Source organism: Aspergillus chevalieri, chromosome 4 (genome assembly GCF_016861735.1).
Source record: "Aspergillus chevalieri M1 DNA, chromosome 4, nearly complete sequence".
In the NCBI taxonomy this organism is placed as follows: Eukaryota; Fungi; Ascomycota; class Eurotiomycetes; order Eurotiales; family Aspergillaceae; genus Aspergillus; species Aspergillus chevalieri.
This window is the reverse complement of record NC_057365.1, coordinates 1,858,830-1,882,904: the sequence shown is the minus strand read 5'-3', so window position 1 is coordinate 1,882,904 and position 24,075 is coordinate 1,858,830. Positions and strand designations below refer to the sequence as shown.

Here is a 24,075-nt window from a genome sequence, read left to right as displayed (position 1 = left end):
CCCAAAGGAAAGACCATTCGCAACAAGAGGTAGCAGCACTAGAAAACTCTATGTATTCCATAAAAGCTGATAAAATATAAAAGAATTTACCCGATCAATATAATACATCCCGGACTTACCCCTGTTGTCTTGCCACGGCCAGTTAGGGCAGGGTCGACGCCCAATGATGGATGTCAGCTACAGTTGCTCCTTCCTGCTTTGTTGGGTCTGTTACGGAAGGAGTAACCATAGCTGCCATTTGGGTCCGTATCAGATCCGTTCGAAGAATTTCTCGTCCACTCCCCTACTCAGGACTTCCCAACTTCCCCACCATCTTCCAAACATCTCCCGAACCAACCTCATCGTCTCCCAACCATCAACTAAATAATCATAAATACCTTTCCTCTTCACCTGCCACTCAATCACTACCACTATGGAAACTGCTATTAAAGTCCTCGTCAATGCTGTCTCTCTCTGCCTCGTCTTGCTGACCCTTGGGCAATAGCGAGAACAACGGCGCTTTCGGCAACATAATGAGAGGAGGCAAGCATATTGCGAGGGGTATTGGACGCATCACGCGATGATGGCTGTCAGTCTGGTCAGGCGTCCTAGAGGCTCGTGGATATCGGGTGCTTTTTATTTGTTTTTCGGTTTTCCGGTTTTATGGTTTTGCTTTTGGCTTTTGTGGGAGGTTGTGTTTTCTATGTTGACTTTGCTCGTAAGCATCCAGTAGTAACGTGTCACAATTCTAGTTCTCAGTACTCTGATAACTCCATACTGTTGACCAACATAACTACGGTTCCGTTTGGACGATAGAAGACTGACTAGTGTTTCAAAGCAAAGCAGTTCAATTCTCATAGTTTGAATGGGATAGATTGAAGGTGTTTCAATGCTGTCACTATAGAGGAGCGATTGGTTTTTCTCCACCTGTGGGTGGTTTCCTTTTCGGGGTTGTCCTGGCTATTTCTGCTCTTCCTCTCTTCAACCCACCTGGACAATCGTCTCTCTACCCTTTATATTCTCTTATTCTCTCCAGGTGCATTTCCGAGTCGCATTTCGGGCTCAATACATGCAGTATACTCAATTCGTTCACTCTCATCGTCAGCTTTCTCCATATCCATGTCTTGGCACGGTCGGTCAGGGCAAGGCTGACATCCAATCAAAGCTACAGTCGCTCCTTCCCATTCTGCTGATTTTGTTAGGAGTGACTGCAGCTGTTTGGGGCTGATATTACATCAGTCCAAAGAATTCTCCCCCTCAACTCCCAACTCCCTTCGTCTTCAGCACTCCAATAGTCCTGCACCCTGCCAACCATGTGCCAGGATACTGACCAGCTATTGCAGCTTAGACAAATCCTGGGTTAACGAGGAGCTGGGGTATCCTTCTTGGGTGTTTTCTGGATCATGGGTTGTTCGGTTGTGGAGTTGATTGTTGGGGGGGCTTGAAGGGGTATTTGTTGGGGAGCTTTATTTTCGCTTAGAAGAGTCTCAGTTTCTTTGTCTGTTTACGATGAATAAAAATTTGTGTCTTTGTTTTCTTCGGGTTGCTATAGTTAAGCGCGCTCAAGAGTCGTTTCTGTACATCTTGATATGTCCATGCTGTAGTCGGAGTATGGGATAGGGCACCAAAATCCGGCAGCCGAAGCAGACCCACCGCGCATGACGGATCCCGATGTTGACAGCAACACATCTACACCACTACATCACCAACCTTGACATTGACATTGACCACAATGACCGACCTCACACCCACCCTCAACACTCTATTAACAGAAAAACACTCATCCAAAACCATTCCACCACCAGCATCCCGACTCCCATCCACCGAAACCGCCGATGAATTCCTCAAGGAAGCATACCGCATCGTTCGTCTCTCAAACTGAACGAAGCCATGATAACAGCGAAGCTAACAAGCAATAGAACTCCCACATAGCCTCTCTCCTCCACTATCTCCAAACAATCCGCCACTCCTACCTAACAACAACGAATGCGCCGCCGCCGTCCCAGCGCCAACAACTCCGCCGCACATCCTCCGTCTCCTCAAAACACCAACCCCAACAAGACAAACAACAAGGAAGCCTAACAGACGCCCAACGCGATGAAATCGACACCTCAACCTCGCTCCTCCTCCGCGACCTCTCATCCTCCATAACCAACCTGTCCTCCGCCGAGTCGCTCCGCCAGGAAACTGAGTCTACGCTGCTGCGCAAGAAATACGGGTCTACGACTTCTGTTCTGTTCCGCTGGGCGAGCGGCGGTCTGGATAAGAATGACGAGGATAAGTCTGATGAACAGCGCAGGGAAGAGGAAATTGTGAGATATGTGCGGGTTGTTAGGGAGGGTGTTCTGTGGTTTCTGAGGAGGGGGTTGGAGGATGTTGTGGGCGTGCAGAAGGGGATGGTGGAGAGGAGGATTGAGAGGGTTAGGGAGAGGGAGAAGAGTGTGCTATATAAGGCTGCTGCTGCGGGGACACCGGCAAAGGCGAGGGGGGAGGGTGCGACAGGCGAAACGCTGGGTATGAGTGGTGGTTTGGATACGCACGATGCGGCGGCGATCAGCGAGAACGAGGTCGCTGCGATTGAAGCGGAACTATCGCCCGAGCAGCTGCAGTTGTTCGCGGAGGAGAATGATACTATGTTACGGTATTATGAGGAGACGCTTGATAAAGTGCAGTACGTTTCCGTTCCCTTTCTCCGCACTACCTACCCTATGCCCCCCACGCTCTAGACATACAGATACTGAAGGTGGCAGACATGCGGAGAGATCCCTCCTCGAAATCGCCTCCCTCCAACAAACCCTCGTCGGGCATCTGGCCACGCAAGAAGACTACATCAACCAGCTGGTTACGGACGCGAGTAATACGACGACGAATATTGGGGAGGGTAATAAGGAGTTGAAGCGTGCGACTGAGCAGCGGAGTACGGCGCAGGCGGTGTTTTGGGGGACGGTAGGGTTGTGTACATGGTTGGTTATTTGGGATTTAGTTTTTTGATCGGGCACAAGGACAATATCAGGGTATAAGCAGTGGTGATTACTATCATTATGATTACTGTCTGGTACAGACATAGTCATCCCTATCCCTAGTAATGCAGACTGAACAGAACAAGAACAACAAAAAGGGTTATGAGGTCTCACGCACGACGGCGTCGACCGAATCGGCAAAGTAATCCAGGTTATGCGAGTTCAGACCCGCCATGGAGATACGGCCATTTTTAGTCTGGTTGGATAAGTTATTAGCCAGTTGTACGGTTGTCATGCAGATCATGCAAGTAAGAGTGGAGCCATGCAAAAAGTAGAAAAGGGAAGGACGGCTTACCATGTAAATGTGATACTTTTCGCGCAACAGTTTCACCTGCTGCTCGCTCAAACCGGTGAAACTGAACATCCCGATCTGGTTCGTGATATGCTCCCACGACCCCGGCGTACCCTTTGCCTCGAGACGATCGCGTAGACCCCTGCGCATAGCCGCGATACGACCGCTCATCGTGCGCAGATCCTCCTCCCACGCGGCAAATAGCTGGGGATCGTTCAGGATGCGACTGGCGATCTGCGCACCGTACGCAGGCGGGTTCGAAATCTCCGAGCGCTGCAGGACGGCGAGCTGGGAACCAATGTTCTCAGTAGCCTTCGCGGCATCAGGTCCCGGTGCGGAGACGAAATGGAAAGCACCAGTACGCTGGCCGTACAGACCAAAATTCTTCGCAAACGACTGCGCAATGCACAGCTCGAACCCATGCTCGATAAAGTACCGAATCGCCCACGAATCACGCACAAGATCCCCCGACGCAAAACCCTGATACGCACAGTCAAAGAACGGGAAGTGATTCCTCTCCCGCATCAACAGCGCAATCTGCTTCCACTGCTCCTGCGTCGGATCAACACCCGTCGGATTATGCGCACACGGATGCAACAACACAATCGACCCGGCCGGCGCCTCCCTCAACGCAGCCATCATCCCCCCAAAGTCCAAGCCCTTCGTCTTGGCCGAGAAATACGGGTACTGCGCCAGCGAGAGACCCACGTTCGAGAAGATCTGGTGGTGGTTCGCCCAGGTCGGGTTGGAGAGGTAGATGGCTGGTTTTGGGGAGGAGGGATGGAAGCGCGAGAGGAAGAGGCCGCCTAGGTGGACGGCGCCGGTGCCGGAGATGGTTTGCACGGTGCTGACGCGGGACTGGGTGATTGCTGGGGAGGAGGGGCCCATGAGGAGGGATGCGGCGGCGGTAGTCAGGGATGCGAGACCTTTGATGGGGAGGTATTCGTTGAGGGTCGGGTTTTCGTGGATGTCGTTGCGGACCTATTCTCATTAGTATCTTATCTAGATCTGGATACCGGGGGGTAAGAAGGGTACCTTCTGCACAGAAGGTAGAACCCACGGCTTTGCATCGTCGTCTCTGTAGGCACCGATAACGAGGTCGATCTTTTTATCGGACGGATCGCGCTTGAAATCCTGCGCCAGACCGAAGAGCGGATCAGGGGGAGCAGCAGCGATGAGCGATGAAGAGAAGACGGGAGAATGTGCTGAAGGAGACATGATGTGTGAGGAGAGATTGGCGAGACGTTGAGAAGGAGTAGAGGAGGTTGAAGTTGAAAGGGCGGGAGTGGAGGATGGCATGGTGACTGATATATGGGGAATGTTAGTGAGGAGTCACACGACGGCAATATTGCCTCAAAAAGTTCACCGATCGAATAGATTACAAGGTTATATACAGTAAGTGAATGGCATGTTACAGGAAATCGCGATATTAAGAGTATTTATATGCGCCAGTCAGGGACCAGGAAGACCGAGGATGTCGGTTCACATGTCCTTTCCAAGTAGTATCTTATGATTACTCCGTACGGTATTCCTATCCTCTCCTATATTTTCTGCCATTTCTATGAGAATTCTCGACTCCATATTCTGCCTTATACTCCGCACGTCTACTCCGTACTCCAATCTCTCCGCATAAAATCCCGCATTTGTGTTGGCCAACAGAAACTGGTCTTTTGCCAATTTGCCACGGACTTTTTCCGACGGGTTTGGTCTCCTCGCGTCGAGAACGGTCCAAAGCACGTGCATACATCACTTACAGAGTACAGATACTCGTAGACATGTACTGCTGTGCTATGTGCAATGCGCATCGAGAATGTGAATGTCGTCCTATATAAACGTAGATAATGTCCAGAAACGGTAGCCAATATCCTAAATAGTAAATACTACTGTACCTGATCGTCCCTGACCTGACCCATAAACGACAATGCCTCTCGGCGATCCAGCCTCCAAGCCTACCCGGCTACCATCGCCCATTGTCGCCCACTGCAGCAGTCGGAGTCTCGCCATTATGTCTGGGCACGATGAATTTCGGTTCCGCGTGGCGTGAGAAAATGGGTGACTGTGCCAAGGATGAGGCATTTCATAATGGATCTTTTTTCATCGATACGTGAGTTGTAATACCTGGGTGGTGAGAACAGGGTATTGACTGATGATATCAACTGGCAGGGCGAATTTCTACCAAGCAGGAGAATCCGAACAATGCATTGGAGAATGGATGCAAGCCCGCGGGAATCGTGATCCACTCGTGTAGCCTTCCGTCCCTCTTCTCCTACAAACCGAACCCATACTAAGTGTATAGGCTGGCGACAAAATATACCGCAACCTACGCCCCCAACATCCCCTCCCGGGCAACACAACCGGCAACCCCCTCATCCCTGCGCAACCTGCAGACAGATTAAATCGACCTGCTCTGTCTCTGCTACTGGGACTTTACCACCTCTGTCCCCGAGATAATGCACGGCCTCAACGCGCTCTTCACAGCGGGTAAGGTGCTGCACTTTGGTATCTCAGATACACCCGCGTGAATCGTGGTTAAGGCGAATGAGTACGCAAAGGCAAACGGGTTGAGGGGGTTCAGCATGTACCAGGGGAAGTGGGAGAGGGGATGTCGGGATTTTGGAGAGGGAGGGTGATGGGGGATTTGGAGAGGGGGCGGAAGGTGCCGTTGTCAGAGAATGTGAGGTTGTCGGGGGCTATTGAGGGGATGGCGCGGCGTAAAGGAGGTAGAGTTTCATGCGTTGGTATGTTTGTCTAGCAGTACCGCGTTTCATTTGTGGCTGAACTAACGGTATTGTAGTGTCTGGCATATCTGCTGCACAAAGCGCCGTATGTCTTTCCGCTTGCTGGACAGCGGAGGGTTGATCATTGTTGGCCAATGTGACGGCGCTCAGTATCAAGTTGGCGCCTGGAGATCCAAGAACTTGAGACGGTTATCCCGTTTGATGTCGGGTTCCCTATGAACTTCCTCTTCGGGGGTCATGCGGGAGTTAACTGTAGTACCGAGTTGACGGCGGCGGATATGTACTCGACTATCAGGACAACATGGATAGATGTCCCGCCGTCGCAGAGGCCAATTGAGCCGAGAGGTCAGTAGCCTAGGATAGAGAATGGGATGAGCTCAGAATGTCATAATCGTATTCCAACAATATATACAAGCATTTTCGTCCAGCGACGCCAACCAACGCCAAAACCAATCATACAACTCGTCATTAATCATATACCGGCAATCATGCAATATACATAAACCATCACTGGGGAGGGTCGGGCTGTGGGTCACCGTGCGTGCGAGTCCTTATCCGGAAGCGCTCGCGCAGGCGGGTGGATAGCCGGTTCCGTTGTCTTTGCTCATCGGCGTCATCAACTTCCCCGCTGGTCCTGGCTTCTTCCCGTACGGTCCGAAGGGCTGCTAGTCGTTCCTCGACCGTGGCCTCTCGCATGCGACGCGCGTTCAACGTGCTGGAGAAATAGCCGGTGAGACGTCGTTGACGGGTTTGCCGTTCCGGTGTTGGATCGCGGGTTTGAGGGTGACTGTCGGTGCCTTGCTCTTCCTCCTGTTGTTCTTCTTGGGGAGGGTTGAGATCAATGCGACTGCGATCGTTAGCTTGTATCTTGGCGTGTGAAGGAGACGGAAACATACCACAGTGGACAAGTCCCAGACACATTCACCAACCATGGATCGATACACTCGGGATGGAACTTGTGGTTGCAAGGAAGAACCCGCAAATCCTGTCCCTTGACAAAGTCATCCGTACAGATCGGGCACGAAAAGTTACCGGCGTCAGGGGTGGACGGCGTTGCACTCGATCGTTTCTCATCTTTTGGCGGAACTTCGTCAGGTGACGCAGGTTGGACGGTGTCACGAGCCGGGGTTGTCTCCTTGCGTTGCTCATCGGCAGGGGTTTCTACTCCAGACTCCGGAATTCCCATCTCCACGTCACCTTTGGCGGGATCGGGTTTGCCTTCGGGTTCATCGCCGAATTTGACAATAGGTATGGTTTCCAACATCGCCCTGGCTATACCTCGTGCGCGACTTTGACGACTCCTTCGTCCGGTGGCGTACCGGGGACCATAGCGTTCGGGATGACGATGAGCGCGGATGGCACCGGTAATGATGATGGCGAGGAAGAGGACGGTGATGATTCCGGTGATACTATATAGAATGATCATCGCTATCATGGGTTAACGAATGGAGCCTAATTGCATCCAAGGATAGCACCAACCCGTATTAGGACTCCCGCCCGATGAATCATTGTTATCGTTCCCACTACCAGGGTTGCCAGTGGGCATGTAGGCCGACATGTTGACACGCCCGGAGGACCGAAGTCAAATATCGAGGCCGTGCGATGGAAGATTCGACAAAAGGATGCGTACGCGCCCAGCACGTCGTCATCCGCAGCGGCTATATAGTTATAGATATAGTAGTAGCAGCGCGAAAACCGAAGCTGCTATAGGTAGGTAAAGGCGACCGGCACGTCTGACATCTAACAACGCAGAATCGGGCGATTGAGTCGATACGGACGAATAGGTTGGGCCAACGTGGATGCTGCCGTCAGCGATTCTGGCTTATTAACGCCCAAGATCGAGTTGACGAGTCGCTTTCGACTTCTCGCAGTGCAATTGATGGCCCGTGAGATGAACCGAGGAATCCGGGCGGCCGGCGGTAGAGACACTGGATGAAGAAAGTAGACGGGAGTCGACGGGCCCAGCCCCATAAACTGATATAACACAAACAGTGGAAGAGACAAAAAGGAGATGGCGAAAGACCCCGGATGACAGCAGGATAAAGGAAGACAAAAAAGTCAAAAGAAGAAAGGAAATGGGAAAAAGGTCGATGAGGGGGGTTGGGAGAGTTCGTTTGGTTTAGTCAGCGCCGATCATTGCGGAGATCCTGAGTTCATCACATTAACTGGAGTAATAGGCCGTCTGTACTTGTTGTACCCTATGTGCATGTACACTCTATGCATTTGTACTCTATACTTGTACTGTACCTGCTCTAGTACGCTCTGTACAAATAGTACTAGTCTGTCAAATACGAGACAGTGGTACAGGGTACAAGGACAAGGACAAGGACAAGGACATGTGACTCGGGCCTTCTCCGCTCGATCCGATTCCGGAGGGATCATCCTTAAAAACTCCGCTGAGAAAGAGCTGTTTCAAGGTATCCATGTTAAAGCGAAGGGTTCCAAAGATACAGATGTATAGGAGCCCTGCTCATTGCTGCTATTTAAGGCTTTTATTAAGAGAGTATATGAGAATGGACGTTACGTGTCCTTGACTCAAACATGAACACTTATTACTGAGAATTATTGTATACTCCGCTCTCAACAGGATAGATGAGTCAGCGTAGAATTTCCATGGCTCCAAATTTACAACATAATCTTCAAGGCTGTGCTCACTCTAGGAGTCCAAGAATTAGGGAAATATACCCAACTGTATAGTCTCACTGTTTTGCTTTTTCTATTCCGAGGAAAGGGTAGGTTTTGGGACTTTCTAAAAGCAAATCCCGAGAACCTGGAGAGCACTGACCTTGTTATAGGCCGGCTCGTCTTTCCGCCGATTCAATACCCAAGTCTTTCGGCAGTCTAGGACATGGGTTGCTGTTTTCTTGGCTCCACCCTCGCATTTCTTATCTTCTCGAAGTTGATGCTTTTCTCCATATGTCGTAGCCATGAATGACCTGTGCGAAGCTGTGTGAGCAGATAAGCCCGGTTTCGCGGCAGGGCGCCGTACATCCCTCGGGCTCGACTAGATGGGAGTCTTGCGACGATTTGGCGGAGGTGGCCTCCCCTTTTTGGATGTTTTCTGTTCATTCTTCTATTCCCTAAGGATTTGATCCTTAATAAGCCTTTTTCTCCATCGTGCCGGGCGGCAAAACGGGTGTGATCTGTTTGCACTCCCGCTCAGTTGACACCCCCGCGAACGGTTCTGGCGATGTCTGCACTTTTCAGGAGGACGGCTCCGATACTGAATGGTGCTTGAGAGGCCACTGCATCCCTCGCTCTCCCACTTTGGTGCTGGAAATGTACCCGTTCAGACTCAATGCCAGCACCGCTGGGAACATGGCCCCGCTAACCGTGTCACCGTATACTCGATGCTCTATTAAGTATGCCAACTCCGTGATAGATTGATAAAGAAAGTATATATCCCTACTCTGTACAATATACAGAGTACAGAGTGACCTCCAGCAATTATTCAGAATTATGCGCATAACCCCGGAATCTCACGGCTTGGCAGGTGGGGTGGAACATTGGCAATCCTGTTTTGCCAGTGATATCATCCGTGCATACAAGTTCAGAGTACACTAAGTAATCTCTGCAAAGTCGGCAATTGAATCCCTATTAATCTATTAGTCTTAGTATTACTAGAGCACTGTAACCGATGACGCGTCGGTGTAATCCTGCGTTTCAGGATCGGCCGTGCGTTATCGGTGGTACTCTGTAATCTGTTTGTATCTATGCATACAAGTAGCACTATTAGCATAACAGTGCAGTATAAACTACTGCTGTCTATAACTCAATCGGCAAATAAATCCACCGTCCCGTGGCTAAATATATGGCTTCCCTAATTGGTTACTATTCGCTTGTTCGGCCAATAAGAGGCCAAATCCCCGCTCTCGACTGGGGTCTGGACTAGCCATCGACCCAGGGCTCCGCAGTCACCGGGCCGTTGATTGGACCGAGAACTGCGGAGGGTTTGCCGCGGGCAAGGCCGAGGCTCTTGAGGGGAAGAGAATTTCCAGCCCAGAGGAAAAGAAGGAAACGACCGAGAAGATGAAAAAAATATGAGGGAAGAGCGATAGGGAAAGAAGAAGAAGAAGAAGACGAAGACGAAGACGAAGAACAACACGGAATATGGGCAGTCAGTGATGGTCTCTCTTTCCTTGTCTAGAGTCACCGGCATGGCAATTCCCTCGTTCAGTCCTCATCACTCGCTTCACCACATTCACTACCCTTTCGACTCTCCATAACGCCATCGCTCGCCTCTTCCCCTAAACAATAATGGTCTCTCCCTCGTCCGCTTTATCCGCCCATAGGCGCGCTCTAGACGAAAGAGATCGAGCCGTCTGGAGTAAGCGGTTTGATTCGAAACCAGTCCGGTGAGTGTCAGATCGCGTCTCTCCAGCCAATGACCACCATGGCCGGGATTAACCAAGCAATTCTCATCAGCCCAGCAACCGCCGATTTGGACGTCGAATACAATGAACTTATCCTCTCCTGGAAGGCGTTTCAGGACAATCTCGCGCCCCACGATCAGCCCGACTTCTTCCCGCACCCTCAGAATATCCGCGATGTCATTGCCCGTGTCCGCAGCATCCAGTCCACCTGGATTGCCAGTCCCCAGAAACACTTCTTCAGCACCGCCATGAAACTCTGTGACCGCTTCCTGGCCACCATGGACTCTCACTCCGCCCTCCTGGCCATCCTCCCGGATTACGAGTGCTATGCCTCTCTCTTTTACGGTGTGTTGCAGTCGGCCTTCAAGGTGGGTAACCTGACTCAGGCGTACCGCTCATTTTGCTAAACCGTCAAGGCTTCTGCAAACTACCCCAGGGTCATTGATGGTCTCTTGAAAGCCCTGGTCAAGGTCAACGAATCCATCTGTCTGCCCGGGAAGAACCCCTCTGATGCCGTCGAAGACATGACATCCCGAGTCGTCCGTTTCTATTCCCTGCTTTTCTTCCTGCTGGCCGAGTTTATGGACTGGTATGTGCGACGGGCAAAGTGCCGCTTGCTGAAAAGCCCCAATCACGAACCCTACGCCCATCTCGAGAACCTCGTATGCACCGTTCGCTCCCAGGGACTCGATATCATGCGTGAATTCACCGACGGATTGAATCTGGAGGACCGTGGATGTGCAAAGAAACATCGAACCATGCAAGCCAACGCCTTGTATCTATGGGAGGAAGCTCGCATCCGCCAGGTCGGTCTACAAGGAAAGGACCGCCACGTTGCCGCTCAGAACACCATCATTCGCCATTTGATTTGGGATTTGCAGGACGATGACGCTCAACGGTGCCGCATGAGAGAGGAGCGGGAGTTTCTCCTGTGCAAGTGGCTCGATGCGGCCAACCGTCAGTTGCGTGCAGTCGCCGAACAGAAGAGTGGCATTGCCTGTTTGACCACTACTCCTTCGCAGGACCTAGGTATGTTTCGTCACGTCCTCGAAGACTAACCGGCTAATTTACCAGCTACCTCTCGATTCGATTGGTCATACGGTTCCCGGCGCAAATACACTCGAGTCGAATTCCAATACGCATCCGCACATTTGCAGAATTACTTTGACGATGACGACCAAATTGTCTACTTTGAACCTGATGTCGAAGTCGTCACGGAAGACAACGTCATGTCCTCCTTGTGTCAGTGGGGTATGGGCTCCAATTCGCAAGTGTTGGCCGTAGGAGGCTCGCCGACTACCTTTCCCAGTCCTGTCGCTTTGATTTCCGCTTGCTACGCCTTCTATGCCCGTAAGGCAAAGCTGCCGGTGATTTCACACTTTTGCTCCTTACCACTCGAGACCCGAGAGAATGTGACGCCATTCGAACACGGCTTGCTCGCCCTCGCTTATAGTCTAATTCGCCAGCTAGTCGATTGCTTACCGCCAGTGGTGGACAGCAATGTCGCTTGTCATCTCAACTGCGAGCGATTCCGATTCCTGAATGACACCCTCGGATGCTGGAAGGAGGTGTTATCCCTGATCGACTGCCTGTTGTCTCTTGCGCCCCCGCTTCTGGTTTGTGTGATTGACGGTTTGGACGTGCTTCAGGATGACTCGACTGATGTCTACATCCGGTCTCTGGTGCGAGTCCTTTTGACGCACACGCGACACGAAACGATGAAGATGCCTGATGGAAAACACGGCCAGCGAGTCTTGCTCAAGGTGCTGTTTACTGTGGCCGGACGACCGAGCTCGTTGGTGGAAACCCTGTCGGAAAACCTGCACATTCTTACCGAGTCGAATCGCGTTGACCCGACACTTTTGGCAGATGACCCGGCTTTGATTTCCGACGCTGCTGTTGTTATGAATGCATGATCTCTTTCTTCTGGTTAGTATTATTACTGTTTGGGTACGATTGTTGTTCTTTATGATGGATACATGGACTGAATAGTGTAATGATTAGTATAGTCAATAGACTTTGGTCGTCTGGAGTAATGTGACTGACTTTCTTGATTCTTTACTTGTTTTCCATACATGTCTGTACCAGAATTTATTCTGCCATTGGATATTCTATTGTGGCATTTTTAAGAAAACATCAGACTAAACCATTCTTAGTTGTTTCATCGTACTTGAGACACTGGCTGAATTGGCATGTAGAGCCACTCTACTCCGCACTATGCAGTATCACCTATGCAAACATCACCAAGTGAATACCAGAAAGCGACCCCGGACAAACAGGTGAGGTATCCTCAGTATATCTCGTTGCAAATGTTACCTTCGTTTCTGCTTGAATTCTTCAGCATACACGGATATCGGTTTCCGAACAAGTCGGAATTCAATTTACTTTCGCCCAAGATATATATATATATCTTCCTGTCAACCCCATCGCACCCGCTTCAACAAACAGAACCCAACAAAATGGCCACCACAAACGGAACAAACGGCGCCACCAAGAGCATCAGACTCTTCAATGCAGAGTCCGCCAAACTATCCGACTTCCAACAATTCTGCTCCCGCACCACCAACCCAGCCGAGTACCCACTAGCATCCTCCATCACGCACAACATCCCCATCTACGAAATTAGCAAATTCGACCCAGCAAACGCATCGACTACGTCCGCTCTACAGGATGAATGGTATGATATCCTTGCCACAGGACCAGGTGTCTTCGTCCTGAAGGGCATGTACGACCCGTCCAAGTACGAACAAACCCTCACCGCGACAAATGAATCCTTCGAGCGCATAATCGCCCGTGAACGCAATGACCCCACAAAACCCAAAGGTGACCATTTCGCAGCATCAGGGAAGAACGATCGCGTCTGGAACTCCTTTGGCAAACATGCCCTCGACGATCCTGACTCGTTTCTACACTACTACGCGAACCCCTGGCTTTCCGTTGTCAGCGAGGCCTGGCTGGGCCCCGGTTACCGGGTGACTGCGCAGTGTAATATCGTGAAGCCGGGCGGGAAGGCGCAGGATAGTCACCGGGACTATCATCTGGGTTTTCAGGATTTGGACGCCTGTGCGAAGTTCCCGAGAGGTTTGCATCTGGCGAGTCAGTTTTTGACGCTGCAGGGTGCTGTTGCGCATAGTGAGATGCCGGTTGAGAGCGGACCGACGAGGTTCCTGCCGTTCAGTCAGACGTATGAGATTGGGTATCTTGCGTGGAGGAGGGAGGAGTTTCGGGAGTTTTTCCAGGGGAAGTATGTTGCGTTGCCGCTGGCGCTTGGTGATGGAGTTTTCTTTAACCCTGGGCTATTCCATGCAGCGGGGGCGAATGTGTTGCCTGCTGAAACGGGGTTTCATCGCAAGGCGAACCTGTTGCAGATTAGTTCGGCGTTTGGAAAGCCCATGGAGACTGTTGAAACGGTGCCAGTTGTACAAGCTTGCTGGGAGGGATTGAATCGTCGGTTTAAGGAGGCTGGTAGGGTTGATGAGGAGTTGGGGTTGTTGGTGAGGGCTATTGCGGAGGCGTATCCGTTTCCGACGAATTTGGATAAGAGGCCTCCTGCGCCGAGTGGGATGGCGCCGGAGAGTGAGCAGGATATTGTGATTAGGGGATTGGAGGGTGGTTGGAGTGGGGAACAGGTGGTTAAGGAATTGTTGGAGATGCAGGAGGATTCTAAGTAGGGTGGTTTTGGTGATTGATTAGGGCTGGTTGATGCCGGGGGAGTAGAGATGTCGTTTGGAAAACTCCAACGTCATCTGTCATCCCTTATTATCTGAAACAGAAAATGAACTACTGCAGAATGAATGTCATCATTAGTTATCCCGCTAATATCATTTAGTCCATCTCCTACGTCAATATAACCTCCGGAATGCAGCATTCCCCGTCGCGCGGTAACATACCCCAAACACTCCTTCATAATAACGGCCTTCCCCATTTTCATTTCCCTGTAACTGAAAACACTCCGATCAGAATACAAACACTACATGGCACATGCATATACAGTTCGCATGCTACAGACATGACCCGTCCCGGCATCGCGCAGAAGCGTCTGACGTCGCATCGCTTCCATCAGATCCCAGAAACGCCAGCAGAGAATGAATCGATGATCGTGAACGACGTTACTATTGATATCCCGTTGAACGAGGAGGATGGACATGAATATGATCACAGTCAATATGGACATGGACAGGAACACCAACAACAAACCCAGAACAGGGAACACCGGAACCAGCAACACGACCAAGACCGGACAGACGCACACAGCAAAAGCGACTCCCTCTCCTTCTTCAGACATCACGGCTCAGTAAGCAACGACGAAGAAGGCAGTGAGAAAACACACCTCGTTCCCGACTGCGATGCATCTTCAACAGGCCGACGCCGGAAATCAAAGAACCGCAGAGCAAACAACCCCCACACCAACCACATGTTCAATTTCAACTCCAGCGAAGACCACACAGAGCCGCCCTCAAGCGCAAACCTAACTCGCCTCCACTGCCTCTACAAATCCCTCATCAACTCCTCCATCATCATCCGGTACCTAGTCTACATAATGCCCTTCGCGATCCTAATCGCAATACCCATTATCGTGGGTGCAACGGCAACTCCGTATGCAACAGTCGGGGGCGTCAAATTATACTGGTTCTTTGCGTGGATTGAGGTTGTTTGGCTCAGTTTGTGGGTGTGTAAGATTCTGGCGAGGGGGCTGCCATATGTTTTCCAGAGTTTGTGGGGGGTTCTCAGTCCCGGGAATAGGAGGTATGCGCTTGTGCTGAGGACGTTGGAAATTCCGATTTCGTTGGTGGGTTGGACGGGCGTCTCACTTATCACTTTCTTTCCGGTACGTTTTTTCTTTGTACTGGACTGTGGACCATGGAAGGTGAAAGCTGACCTTGCAGATAATGACCTACAACCCCGTTCAAAAAGCGCACGGCGACACGAACCCCAAGTCCTGGGAGAAATCAGTCAAGGACATCCTCTTCGCGCTGTTCGTGTGCAGTCTCATCTTCCTCACCGAGAAAACGATGATCCTGCTGATTTCGATAAACTACCACCGGAACCAATTCGATGCCAGGATAAAAAAGTCCAAACGACATGTCCAGCTACTTAGTACACTTTATGAAGCCTCGCGGACAATGTTTCCGATGTACTGCAAGGAGTTCTACGATGAGGATGCGTTTATTTGTGACTCGATGCTTGCGGCTGCTGGGGGGACTGCGTCGTCGAATAGTTCCTTCTTGAGAGGGAGGGCGGGTATTATCCAGAACGTGGGACAGAATGTTAATCGGTTTGCGGATCAGATTACAGAGGCGTTTGGAAATGTCGCGCAGGAGATCACAGGGAAGCATGTCTTTAATCCTACTGCGCCGCATTCGATCGTCACGCAGGCGTTGGAGCGGAGGAAGTCTTCTGAAGCTCTGGCGAGGCGGCTTTGGATGTCGTTTGTGATTGAAGGGCGCGAGGCGCTGTTTCTGGAGGACATTGCTGAGGTCCTCGGGGCTGGACGAGAGGGCGAAGCCGAGGAGGCGTTTCAGTTACTTGATCGTGACGGTAATGGGGATATCAGCCTTGATGAAATTATTTTGGGTGTTAAGGAGATAGGACGCATGCGCAGAGCGCTGCATCATAGTCTGCATGATGTGGACCAGGCGATCCAGGTTCTCGATAACCTACTGCTCACTGTCGCTGGAATCGTCGGCGTTCTCGTTTTCGTGTCCTTCGTGACAACAGGCTTCGGAACGGTCATTGCAGCAGGCGCTACCTCGCTGCTATCACTCAGTTTCATCTTCTCAACGACCGCCCAGGAAGTCCTCGGATCATGTATCTTCCTCTTCGTCAAGCACCCCTTCGACGTGGGTGACCGCGTCGACATCAACGGCCGCTCATACATGGTTGAGCGCATTTCCCTGTTGTTTACCGTCTTCCATTGCATCTCCGACCACCGCATAACGCAAACCTCTAATGCAACTCTAAACACCCTCTGGATCGACAACATCACCCGCGCGGACGCCATGCACGAGAACCTCACCATCAGCGTGAACTTCAACACCACTTTCGCTGATATCCAGTCCTTGCGAGGTGAAATGGAGGCGTTTGTCAGAAATAAGGAGAATTGCCGAGACTTCCAGCCCCATGTTGATCTTGACGTGCTGGGTGTTGGTGATGACACGGATAGACTGCAGTTGTGTGTTGATATCCGGCATAAATCGAACTGGGCTAATGAGAGTGTGAGAGCTTCCCGCCGGTCGAAGTTCATGTGTGCTTTGGTTTTGGCTATGAAAAAGCTCCGTATTCGTGGGCCGGGGGATGATTCCATACCCAGTCCGGAGGACGAGCAACCACCAGCACCATCTATCAACACTGAAAACAGCACCGACAAGCGCGGCTCAGATACAAGTGGCCAGATTCGCGCAGCGCAAGAACAAGGCCAGTCCACAGCACATCTCATGGTCCCCCACAAAGTCAGCCCCGCACCAACAGAAGCCAGGACAACTGGATATGATAAGTCACCCGCATCCACGAATTCATCAGCATCCTCGTTCCTCTTCCACCGCCGCAGCATACCTTCCCGCCAGAACACCGACACAGGCCGTCGACCAGTGACAACGACTGCAGCGAGTGTTTCTGAGTTCCCGGATGATACGTATCAAACACCTGCTACATCGCCGGAGCGTATGCGCCATGCGAACACGGACGTGAGTATGCGGTATAACACCAGTACGTCCGCGCAGCAGATTATCTCACGTGGATCGTCGACGGGGCACCGGAGTAGGAGCACCAATCCCAGTGAAGTCAATGATAACGACCATGAATCGAATTCGCCGTATCAAGCCAGGTATCGCCCGTTTAGCTACCAGGCGTATCCCGGTGGAGCGAGTGTTGGTGTTGAGGCCAACGGGGAACCGATGCCGCCGGAGCATTCGGAGCCGGTGATGCAGGGATCTAGTTATTACTATCCCTACTCGCATACGGAGACGCGGTACCAGCCGTATCGGGAGAATGGTCAAGGTGACAGTGGTGCGCCAGTGTATGACGAAGTTTTCGGGCCAGCACAGGGAGAACGAGAGGGGCAAGAAGAGCAGCTGCAGGAACTGCTCAAGTTACCCTCTGGACTAGAGTATTCGGATAATGAGTCTGGTCATGGGCGTGATCCGGTTTCACCGTTGCCTCCTTCGCCGGCTGGGCATTCGAATGGGTCGCGGGCTGGGTCTGAGGAGCAGGGGATTGGGAAGCCTCGGGGGCCGCGGTGATCGGTATGTTAGGTTAGTTTGTTAGTGGGGTGATTTGTGATGGATACTGTATAATCAGATAACGAAACGGATACCCGGAGGACACATTCATTCATAGGAGTTAAGAGCTATCTATTACTATAATACAATCATCAACCGTTTTTACTTTCATAACAGTCATACCATACCGAAGCTAGTCCTGTAGCAAATCGACTGATCCTTTATTTAGTCTCCTTGTACGGATACCCCACCGGATCGTCTTTGCGAGTCCAGATCTTGGTCTTCCTCTTATTTACGACATGTTCCACCCAGACCTCCCTCGTGTGCGCCGCCTTGAACTTGCGGATCCAACGGGGGTCCCAGAGTTCGCTCGCAATTCCCAGATCCTTGCAGCATCGGACCAGAGCGTTCGAGCGGCATCCCTCTGTCGCGGTGGGGATTCCGTCTGGCGAGAAGTAGTCCTGTTCACCACGGGCGACAGAGACGAGACTGTTACCGTTAGCAACCATTAACCTGAAAAGCAGAAAGTATGGCATAGGAAACGTACCGTCCATTACAAACCAAGGCATACTCCCTCGTCACCGTCTTGGGCGTAACAATACTCTCACTCCTAGGAACCAACCCCCATCCACCCGGTCCAAACGCCTTATTCAAAATCCGTCTATACTTGATCTCCGGCAGATACAAAATCCCATCAGGCTTGATCTCCACCTCTTCGGGGTCCGTAGGCGCGAGCAGAACATCCGCCGCTTCCTTGGGGAACGGGGCCGCACTCAGTCCGTGGAACGAACGCGTCCAGTCAATCTTCTCCTCGGGTGTGGTTTCCAGCTCTAGCGGTTTGTCTGAGAGGCCGGTCTTGGAGATGTTGGGGGTGGTTTGGTGGTTAGGAGTTGGGCCGACGATGCGAGAGGCGCGGTCTGTGGCGGTTCCTGGGGTTGATCCTGAGGATGTGGTGGACTGGGAGGCGGGAGTGGAGGATGTGGAGGAGGTAGAGGGGGTTGTAGCGGATTGTTGTTGTTTGAAAGGTGAGGAAATGGTGATCGTGCGGTTGAGGGTGATCGACGGCGCGTAGCTGGTTGGGTACACGGTACGAGAGCTCGAGACGAGGGTTTGGGCCTGTCTGAGCGATGTCAGGGGCCCTGATGCCCGCAGAGAGCGGGTGAGCTGGAAAACCGGCATGGTGCGGTTGGGGGTGGAAGGAGTGGTTTGTGGTTGATATGAAGTCATGACGCTGGGGTTGGCGGGCGGATTTCTGTATGGTGTCACGTGAGATCAATTGTTTGCAACTGCACAAGCATTATGGTATATTTTTATAGTACAGAGAGGAGAGATAGAGAGACTGGAATAAGACAGAACAGTGAATAATAATAATCAAACATCTTTGGACTGCGTGCGCTGGTCGTTGCCCTCGCGCTTCCAGCACTCGCGAAAGGCCGCCATCTGGAGCTGTCAGTCAGATCTTACAATTGAATGTATATAGCCGGGAAACAGAAGGAATAGGACGAAGTAGAAAATAAGAGACATTCATTGAGAAAGAAAAAGACGGAGGAAGTAGAGCTACACGGCGACTCACCTGCTTCTGACACTTCCGCCAGTCCTTTTTGTTGAAAAAGCAGTCGTTCAATTTATCCTGCTCGACTACAGGTAATCAGTTTCTCTCCTCTTTCCCATAGTTATCAGCGCGCTTACTCGCGCAGCCGGTGCTGAAGATCCGTTTGTCCCTATACTCCGACTCCGGCGTCAGTCTTCCAACCTCGAAAGCGAAAGCAACCGCAGGAAAAACCATACCAGTCATCCGGCTCGTCGTCTTCCACCTCCGGCAGTACCTTGTCTTTGTTATTCGACATTGTGAACGGCAATCGTGATTAATTCGGGATATTGTTGATTAATAGTTCCTGTTCGGAGTTGGTCGTTTTCCAGAACCGTTTCTTCCGCCACCACGATGGCGGCCAATATGACGGGCAAGAAAGTCAACGTCTTGGTTTATTCCGGTGCGTTCCAGACATTCATATAAATCCACAATAAAAATTCTAACACCTCCTTTGTCATCTACAGGAAATGGAGCCACCGTGGACTCCGTCCGTCACTGTCTCTACACCCTCCGCCGTCTTCTAGCCCCTCACTATGCCGTGATCCCCGTCACGGGCGACATGCTAATCAAAGAACCATGGACGCTCACATGCGCTATGCTAGTCATACCAGGCGGAGCAGACCTGGGATACTGCCGGACACTCAATGGCGCAGGGAACCGACGGATCGAGCAGTTTGTTCGCAGAGGAGGGGCATATTTGGGTTTCTGTGCGGGGGGCTACTACGGTTGCAAGCGGTGCGAATTCGAAGTGGGCGATAAGACAATGCAGGTTATCGGGGAGCGCGAATTGGCTTTTTACCCCGGAATCTGTCGTGGAGGGGCTTTTCCTGGGTTCGTTTACCATAGTGAGGCCGGAGCGCGGGCCGCTGGATTGAAGGTCTCGAAGTCGTTGACGACGGGGATGGTGCCTGAGGTCTTTCGGTCATATTACAATGGTGGAGGGGTGTTTGTTGATGCGCCAAAGTATGCTGATAGAGGGGTGGAAGTGCTTGCGAGCTACACGGAGGAGCTCAATGTTGACTCCGGCGACGAAGCAGCCGCTGTGGTTTACTGCAAGATAGGGGACGGCGCAGCGATATTGACCGGCCCACATCCAGAGTAAGCCTAGTCATCTTCCCAATGCTTAGCCGATACTGACAATCCAGATTTGCTGCCGCGAACCTCGATCGGAACGCTGCCGGACCAGAGTATACGAAGGTGGTGGACGCCCTGGCAGCAGACGACAAGTCGCGAACAGACTTTCTGAAGGCATGTTTGTCCAAGCTGGGTTTGCAGGTTACGGACGAAACCACCACAGTCCCATCTCTTTCGTCGTTACACCTGTCATCCCTGGACTCGGAAGAAACACGCAAAATCATATCATCGCTTCAGGACTCCATCACCAAAGATGGAGATGAAGAATACTTCAAGGATGCAAATGATACGTTCCGCTTGGAGAAATCTGGAGTGTGGAACATGGGTAAGCTCGAAGAGTCCCTTCCGGCGTCGGAGAATCAAGATACAAACCAAGGCATTGTGGACTACAACGCGATTCTCAAGCGCCTTGTGATCCATGATGAGCTGCCGTCCACGAAGATCACGCCATACTTTAACCACTACGCCTTCTACTCCAACCTCCGGCACTACCAGTCCAAGATGAAGGAGGGGACAGCTGAGTTTGGTTCGAATTTGATTTACGCGGAGGTCATCACCAGTACCAATACCATTTTGGAAAAGTGAGTTGCCAACATCCCTTGCTTTCAGGTCTACGTCTGACTTTTACTAGGAACCCTAAACTTCTCCGGAGCTTACCAAATGGATTCACTGCGACGGCAACCACTCAAGTCGCTGGTAGAGGCCGTGGTTCGAACGTCTGGGTTTCCCCAGCGGGTGCTCTCATTTTCTCGACCGTGCTGCGCCACCCGGTCGAGAAGATCCAGTCGTCCCCGATAGTATTCATTCAATACCTAGCCGCCATGGCAGTGGTAAAGGGAATCAAGAGCTATGATCAAGGCTACGAGAAATTGCCTGTCAAAATGAAGTGGCCTAACGACGTCTACGCCCTAGACCCAGACAAGCCAGAGAAGCAACAATACACCAAGATATGCGGAATCCTAGTGAACTCACACTTCTCAGCCAACGAATACGTCTCTGTGGTCGGCGTCGGCATCAATGCCACCAACTCCTCACCAACAACATCCATCAACGCACTTGTCGCCAAGTTCCTCCCTAGAAATGCCGCACCAATAACGCTGGAGAAACTCCTCGCGCGAATCGTCACCACATACGAAGAGCTGTATGCACGGTTCCTCAGGACCGGCTTCGACAAGACCTTTGAAGAGATGTACTACGAGGATTGGCTGCATATGCACCAGGTGGTAACACTCGAGGAGGAAGGTGGTGCGAAGGCGCGGATTAAGGGCATTACAAGAGACTATGGGCTGTTACTGGCAGAGGAGCTTGGGTGGAATGACCGGCCGACGGGGCGGGTGTGGCAGTTGCAGAGTGACAGTAATAGCTTTGACTTCTTTAGAGGGTTGTTGAAGCGGAAGGTATAGATGTATATTGCTGTATATAGAAACATGCATACTCTGTCGACGAAAAGTCTTTGATAGCCTAATTGAGTAAGCCCACGGTGCCAAGACAGGTATCATGTGGCTGTATTTGTGGCGGTGGTGACTGATGAGTAACAACTTTACTCCCTGTCTAGTATTTCTCTTGAAGTAACACATCATGTCTGTTCATCGACTACCCGCTGAGATCATAGAAACAATCGCCTCCCATGGCGGCGGGAAGTGGGCCCCTACACGGTGATCTGTGATCATGTCAGGCGGCCTTCAAACGACAAATTTATTTCACACTGGACGTCGTCAATGCCAAATGCAAAGATAATAGAGGGAACAAGATCGGTTTGGCAATTGATCTATTCCAGAAACTCACCTCGGGGGCTCCGTATCGTGTCGCTCGGCGTGCCATGATTCGGAAGTAACCTATTGGGCTATTATACTGTTTCACTTGGAGGATTACACCAGCCGTGCTTTGGATGATCATACTATTGACAATGATGTGCGCCGGGAGGACAATCAAACATTTACCAATGCTGTCAAGAGCCTCTTCGATTCTCTGCATTCCTGGTCCCCGCGCTTAGTTTGTCACTTGGTATAGAGGCTTTGGCCTATTCGACTGAGAGGTACGAGGAGCCTGAAACCGAGGAGACAGATCTTGCCGATAGGCACTGTGAGGATTTTGACAATGGGAAAACTAGGGCTGTTCTTCCATATCAAGCGCAGTTTGATGGTGAACTTTCTTTGGCACAATTGCCCATCGTCAAATCGGCGCTTTTCGAGAATATACGCTCCGGTACATGGGGAAGCCACTGCTTTACAAATTCTGCACCATTTCCCTTGCCGCGAGGGTGCGCATTTGGAATTTAACTACTACATTCGTCCGGATCAAGAATCAACACCTCGGGAAAGGAGTGAAGGTTTGCTAAATGCTATAGATACTTTCACGTGGCATGTACAGCTGACGATCATATATCAATCAAGCGTTCGCCACCTCACACTCCTCCCCAACTCACTTCAGAAACTTCATGTCATGTTCGAAGATGACCTGGGTTTCAACCGTGGATGGCCCCAGTATTCTTCCCCCGTCTGAAGAGGATATCTTCTCCTTGGCCCTCTTCTAATTCAGTCAGCGGCTACGCGAACTCCGGCTTCAAGCATCACGGTTATCCTGTGATATATTTTGGCCTTCTTCCCATACAAGTCCACAAGATGACCAGATCTGGCCCAACATGGAAGTCCTGGAAGTAACCGGAATCCCCCTATTAAGCCGGATGGTATGTGTGCTGTCGCAATATCAGTCCCACTACTTCAATACATGAGTGGCTGACGACAATTCCTCATCACCTTCATAGGAACATGGAGGGGAATGATTGGGAAACGAATGTCATGTGTGATATTGATATCAACCGGGATGTCCTAGACGAGGACGGTTTTGATGGATTCTTCACTTGTGCCGGTCGAGCAGTTAGAAGAATGCCCAAAATACGCCAGTTCCACATGGCTTTTGCTTACCAATCTCAGAATCGGTCTCGTTCATATTGAAAAAGGGATGAACAACAGGGTAAATTAGACCTCGTCCGGGGCTTTCTATGGCCTTTCCGCCCGAGCAATGAAGTTTTCGCCGCATGGGGTGTTGTGCCTGGGCAATCAAAGGAGGAGAGTGGATCCATAGAATTCGAATTCGTGAAGTGGATTGCCCAGCGGAATGAGTAGTCACCTCTGGAGTATTAAAGGCCCCAATTACCTTATCTGACCTGACGTATCACGTGGACCATGGATACCCTAATTTCATTAGCGGAGACCTGACCTGAGGCACGCCATCTTGACCTCCAAGATGGTTTTGCCACTTTCTCTCTCCAGAGGGTTGCTGCTACTGCAATTGGCTCGGTCAAGTTGAATGGCATGCTGGCGATGGTGTCTACACCTTCGCTTACTTGCTCTTATGATCACGAATCCGAACCAGCAAGAGTTCAGCAAGTACATTCATTCTTGAACTAGCTACTGGGGGTCCAACTACAAGATTCAAATTCGTTCTCGGTCGTGTTGCACCAGGGCAACAGAGCATAGCAGTCTTGGTCTTGTCATAGGGTTTAGCCCTTGATATCAATAACAGCCGCATGGACTCCCACCGAGCTATCCTGCGCCGCGCCAGAAAAGAAGTCCCGAAACAGACTGACATCGTCGGCAGAGGTGTTGCATAGTACAAAGTCAAAGCGCCGCATGAGGTTAGTGTAAGATATATCTCTTATCTTGGCTTTTTCAGGCGCCACAACTCTACAACATGTTTGTCCGCTCACAGGTTACTTATTCTCAGCTCCG

The 24,075-nt window shown here is 51.2% G+C and overlaps 10 protein-coding genes across 10 annotated transcripts; 6 read left to right on the top strand and 4 right to left on the bottom strand.

Moving 5' to 3' along the window:
• Window positions 1-1,711: 1,711 nt before the first annotated feature.
• On the top strand, window positions 1,712-2,970 carry ACHE_40693A (putative SNARE protein (Ufe1); the record flags this gene model as incomplete). Its single annotated transcript, XM_043278921.1, has 3 exons — window positions 1,712-1,843; window positions 1,899-2,650; window positions 2,730-2,970. 3 exons carry the CDS (start codon window positions 1,712-1,714, stop codon window positions 2,968-2,970), a joined length of 1,125 nt encoding a protein of 374 aa, XP_043136651.1.
• Window positions 2,971-3,099: 129 nt separating this feature from the next.
• Window positions 3,100-4,590, bottom strand: AAT2 (aspartate aminotransferase; the record flags this gene model as incomplete). The annotated part of the gene is made up of 3 exons (XM_043278919.1): window positions 3,100-3,195; window positions 3,295-4,272; window positions 4,327-4,590. 3 exons carry the CDS (start codon window positions 4,588-4,590, stop codon window positions 3,100-3,102), a joined length of 1,338 nt encoding a protein of 445 aa, XP_043136650.1.
• A 749-nt stretch (window positions 4,591-5,339) lies between these two features.
• On the top strand, window positions 5,340-5,687 carry ACHE_40691A (uncharacterized protein; the record flags this gene model as incomplete). The annotated part of the gene is made up of 3 exons (XM_043278918.1): window positions 5,340-5,395; window positions 5,455-5,535; window positions 5,588-5,687. 3 exons carry the CDS (start codon window positions 5,340-5,342, stop codon window positions 5,685-5,687), a joined length of 237 nt encoding a protein of 78 aa, XP_043136649.1.
• Window positions 5,688-6,536: 849 nt separating this feature from the next.
• On the bottom strand, window positions 6,537-7,587 carry ACHE_40690S (RING-H2 finger protein; the record flags this gene model as incomplete). Its single annotated transcript, XM_043278917.1, has 3 exons — window positions 6,537-6,876; window positions 6,926-7,457; window positions 7,509-7,587. The coding sequence occupies 3 exons, from the start codon at window positions 7,585-7,587 to the stop codon at window positions 6,537-6,539; spliced, it is 951 nt and encodes a 316-aa protein (XP_043136648.1).
• Window positions 7,588-10,286: 2,699 nt separating this feature from the next.
• On the top strand, window positions 10,287-12,318 carry ACHE_40689A (uncharacterized protein; the record flags this gene model as incomplete). Its single annotated transcript, XM_043278916.1, has 4 exons — window positions 10,287-10,384; window positions 10,455-10,770; window positions 10,819-11,431; window positions 11,477-12,318. 4 exons carry the CDS (start codon window positions 10,287-10,289, stop codon window positions 12,316-12,318), a joined length of 1,869 nt encoding a protein of 622 aa, XP_043136647.1.
• A 315-nt stretch (window positions 12,319-12,633) lies between these two features.
• On the top strand, window positions 12,634-14,073 carry ACHE_40688A (phytanoyl-CoA dioxygenase family protein; the record flags this gene model as incomplete). The annotated part of the gene is made up of 1 exon (XM_043278915.1): window positions 12,634-14,073. One exon carries the CDS (start codon window positions 12,634-12,636, stop codon window positions 14,071-14,073), a length of 1,440 nt encoding a protein of 479 aa, XP_043136646.1.
• Window positions 14,074-14,411: 338 nt separating this feature from the next.
• Window positions 14,412-17,640, top strand: ACHE_40687A (serine/threonine protein kinase; the record flags this gene model as incomplete). Its single annotated transcript, XM_043278914.1, has 2 exons — window positions 14,412-15,230; window positions 15,289-17,640. 2 exons carry the CDS (start codon window positions 14,412-14,414, stop codon window positions 17,638-17,640), a joined length of 3,171 nt encoding a protein of 1,056 aa, XP_043136645.1.
• A 200-nt stretch (window positions 17,641-17,840) lies between these two features.
• Window positions 17,841-18,846, bottom strand: ACHE_40686S (putative mitochondrial genome maintenance protein Mgm101; the record flags this gene model as incomplete). Its single annotated transcript, XM_043278913.1, has 2 exons — window positions 17,841-18,108; window positions 18,167-18,846. The coding sequence occupies 2 exons, from the start codon at window positions 18,844-18,846 to the stop codon at window positions 17,841-17,843; spliced, it is 948 nt and encodes a 315-aa protein (XP_043136644.1).
• Window positions 18,847-18,990: 144 nt separating this feature from the next.
• On the bottom strand, window positions 18,991-19,466 carry ACHE_40685S (coiled-coil-helix-coiled-coil-helix domain-containing protein; the record flags this gene model as incomplete). The annotated part of the gene is made up of 4 exons (XM_043278912.1): window positions 18,991-19,059; window positions 19,193-19,257; window positions 19,309-19,340; window positions 19,408-19,466. 4 exons carry the CDS (start codon window positions 19,464-19,466, stop codon window positions 18,991-18,993), a joined length of 225 nt encoding a protein of 74 aa, XP_043136643.1.
• A 95-nt stretch (window positions 19,467-19,561) lies between these two features.
• Window positions 19,562-21,747, top strand: BPL1 (biotin--[acetyl-CoA-carboxylase] ligase BPL1; the record flags this gene model as incomplete). The annotated part of the gene is made up of 4 exons (XM_043278911.1): window positions 19,562-19,610; window positions 19,675-20,308; window positions 20,356-20,925; window positions 20,976-21,747. The coding sequence occupies 4 exons, from the start codon at window positions 19,562-19,564 to the stop codon at window positions 21,745-21,747; spliced, it is 2,025 nt and encodes a 674-aa protein (XP_043136642.1).
• Between the last annotated feature and the right edge of the window lie 2,328 nt (window positions 21,748-24,075).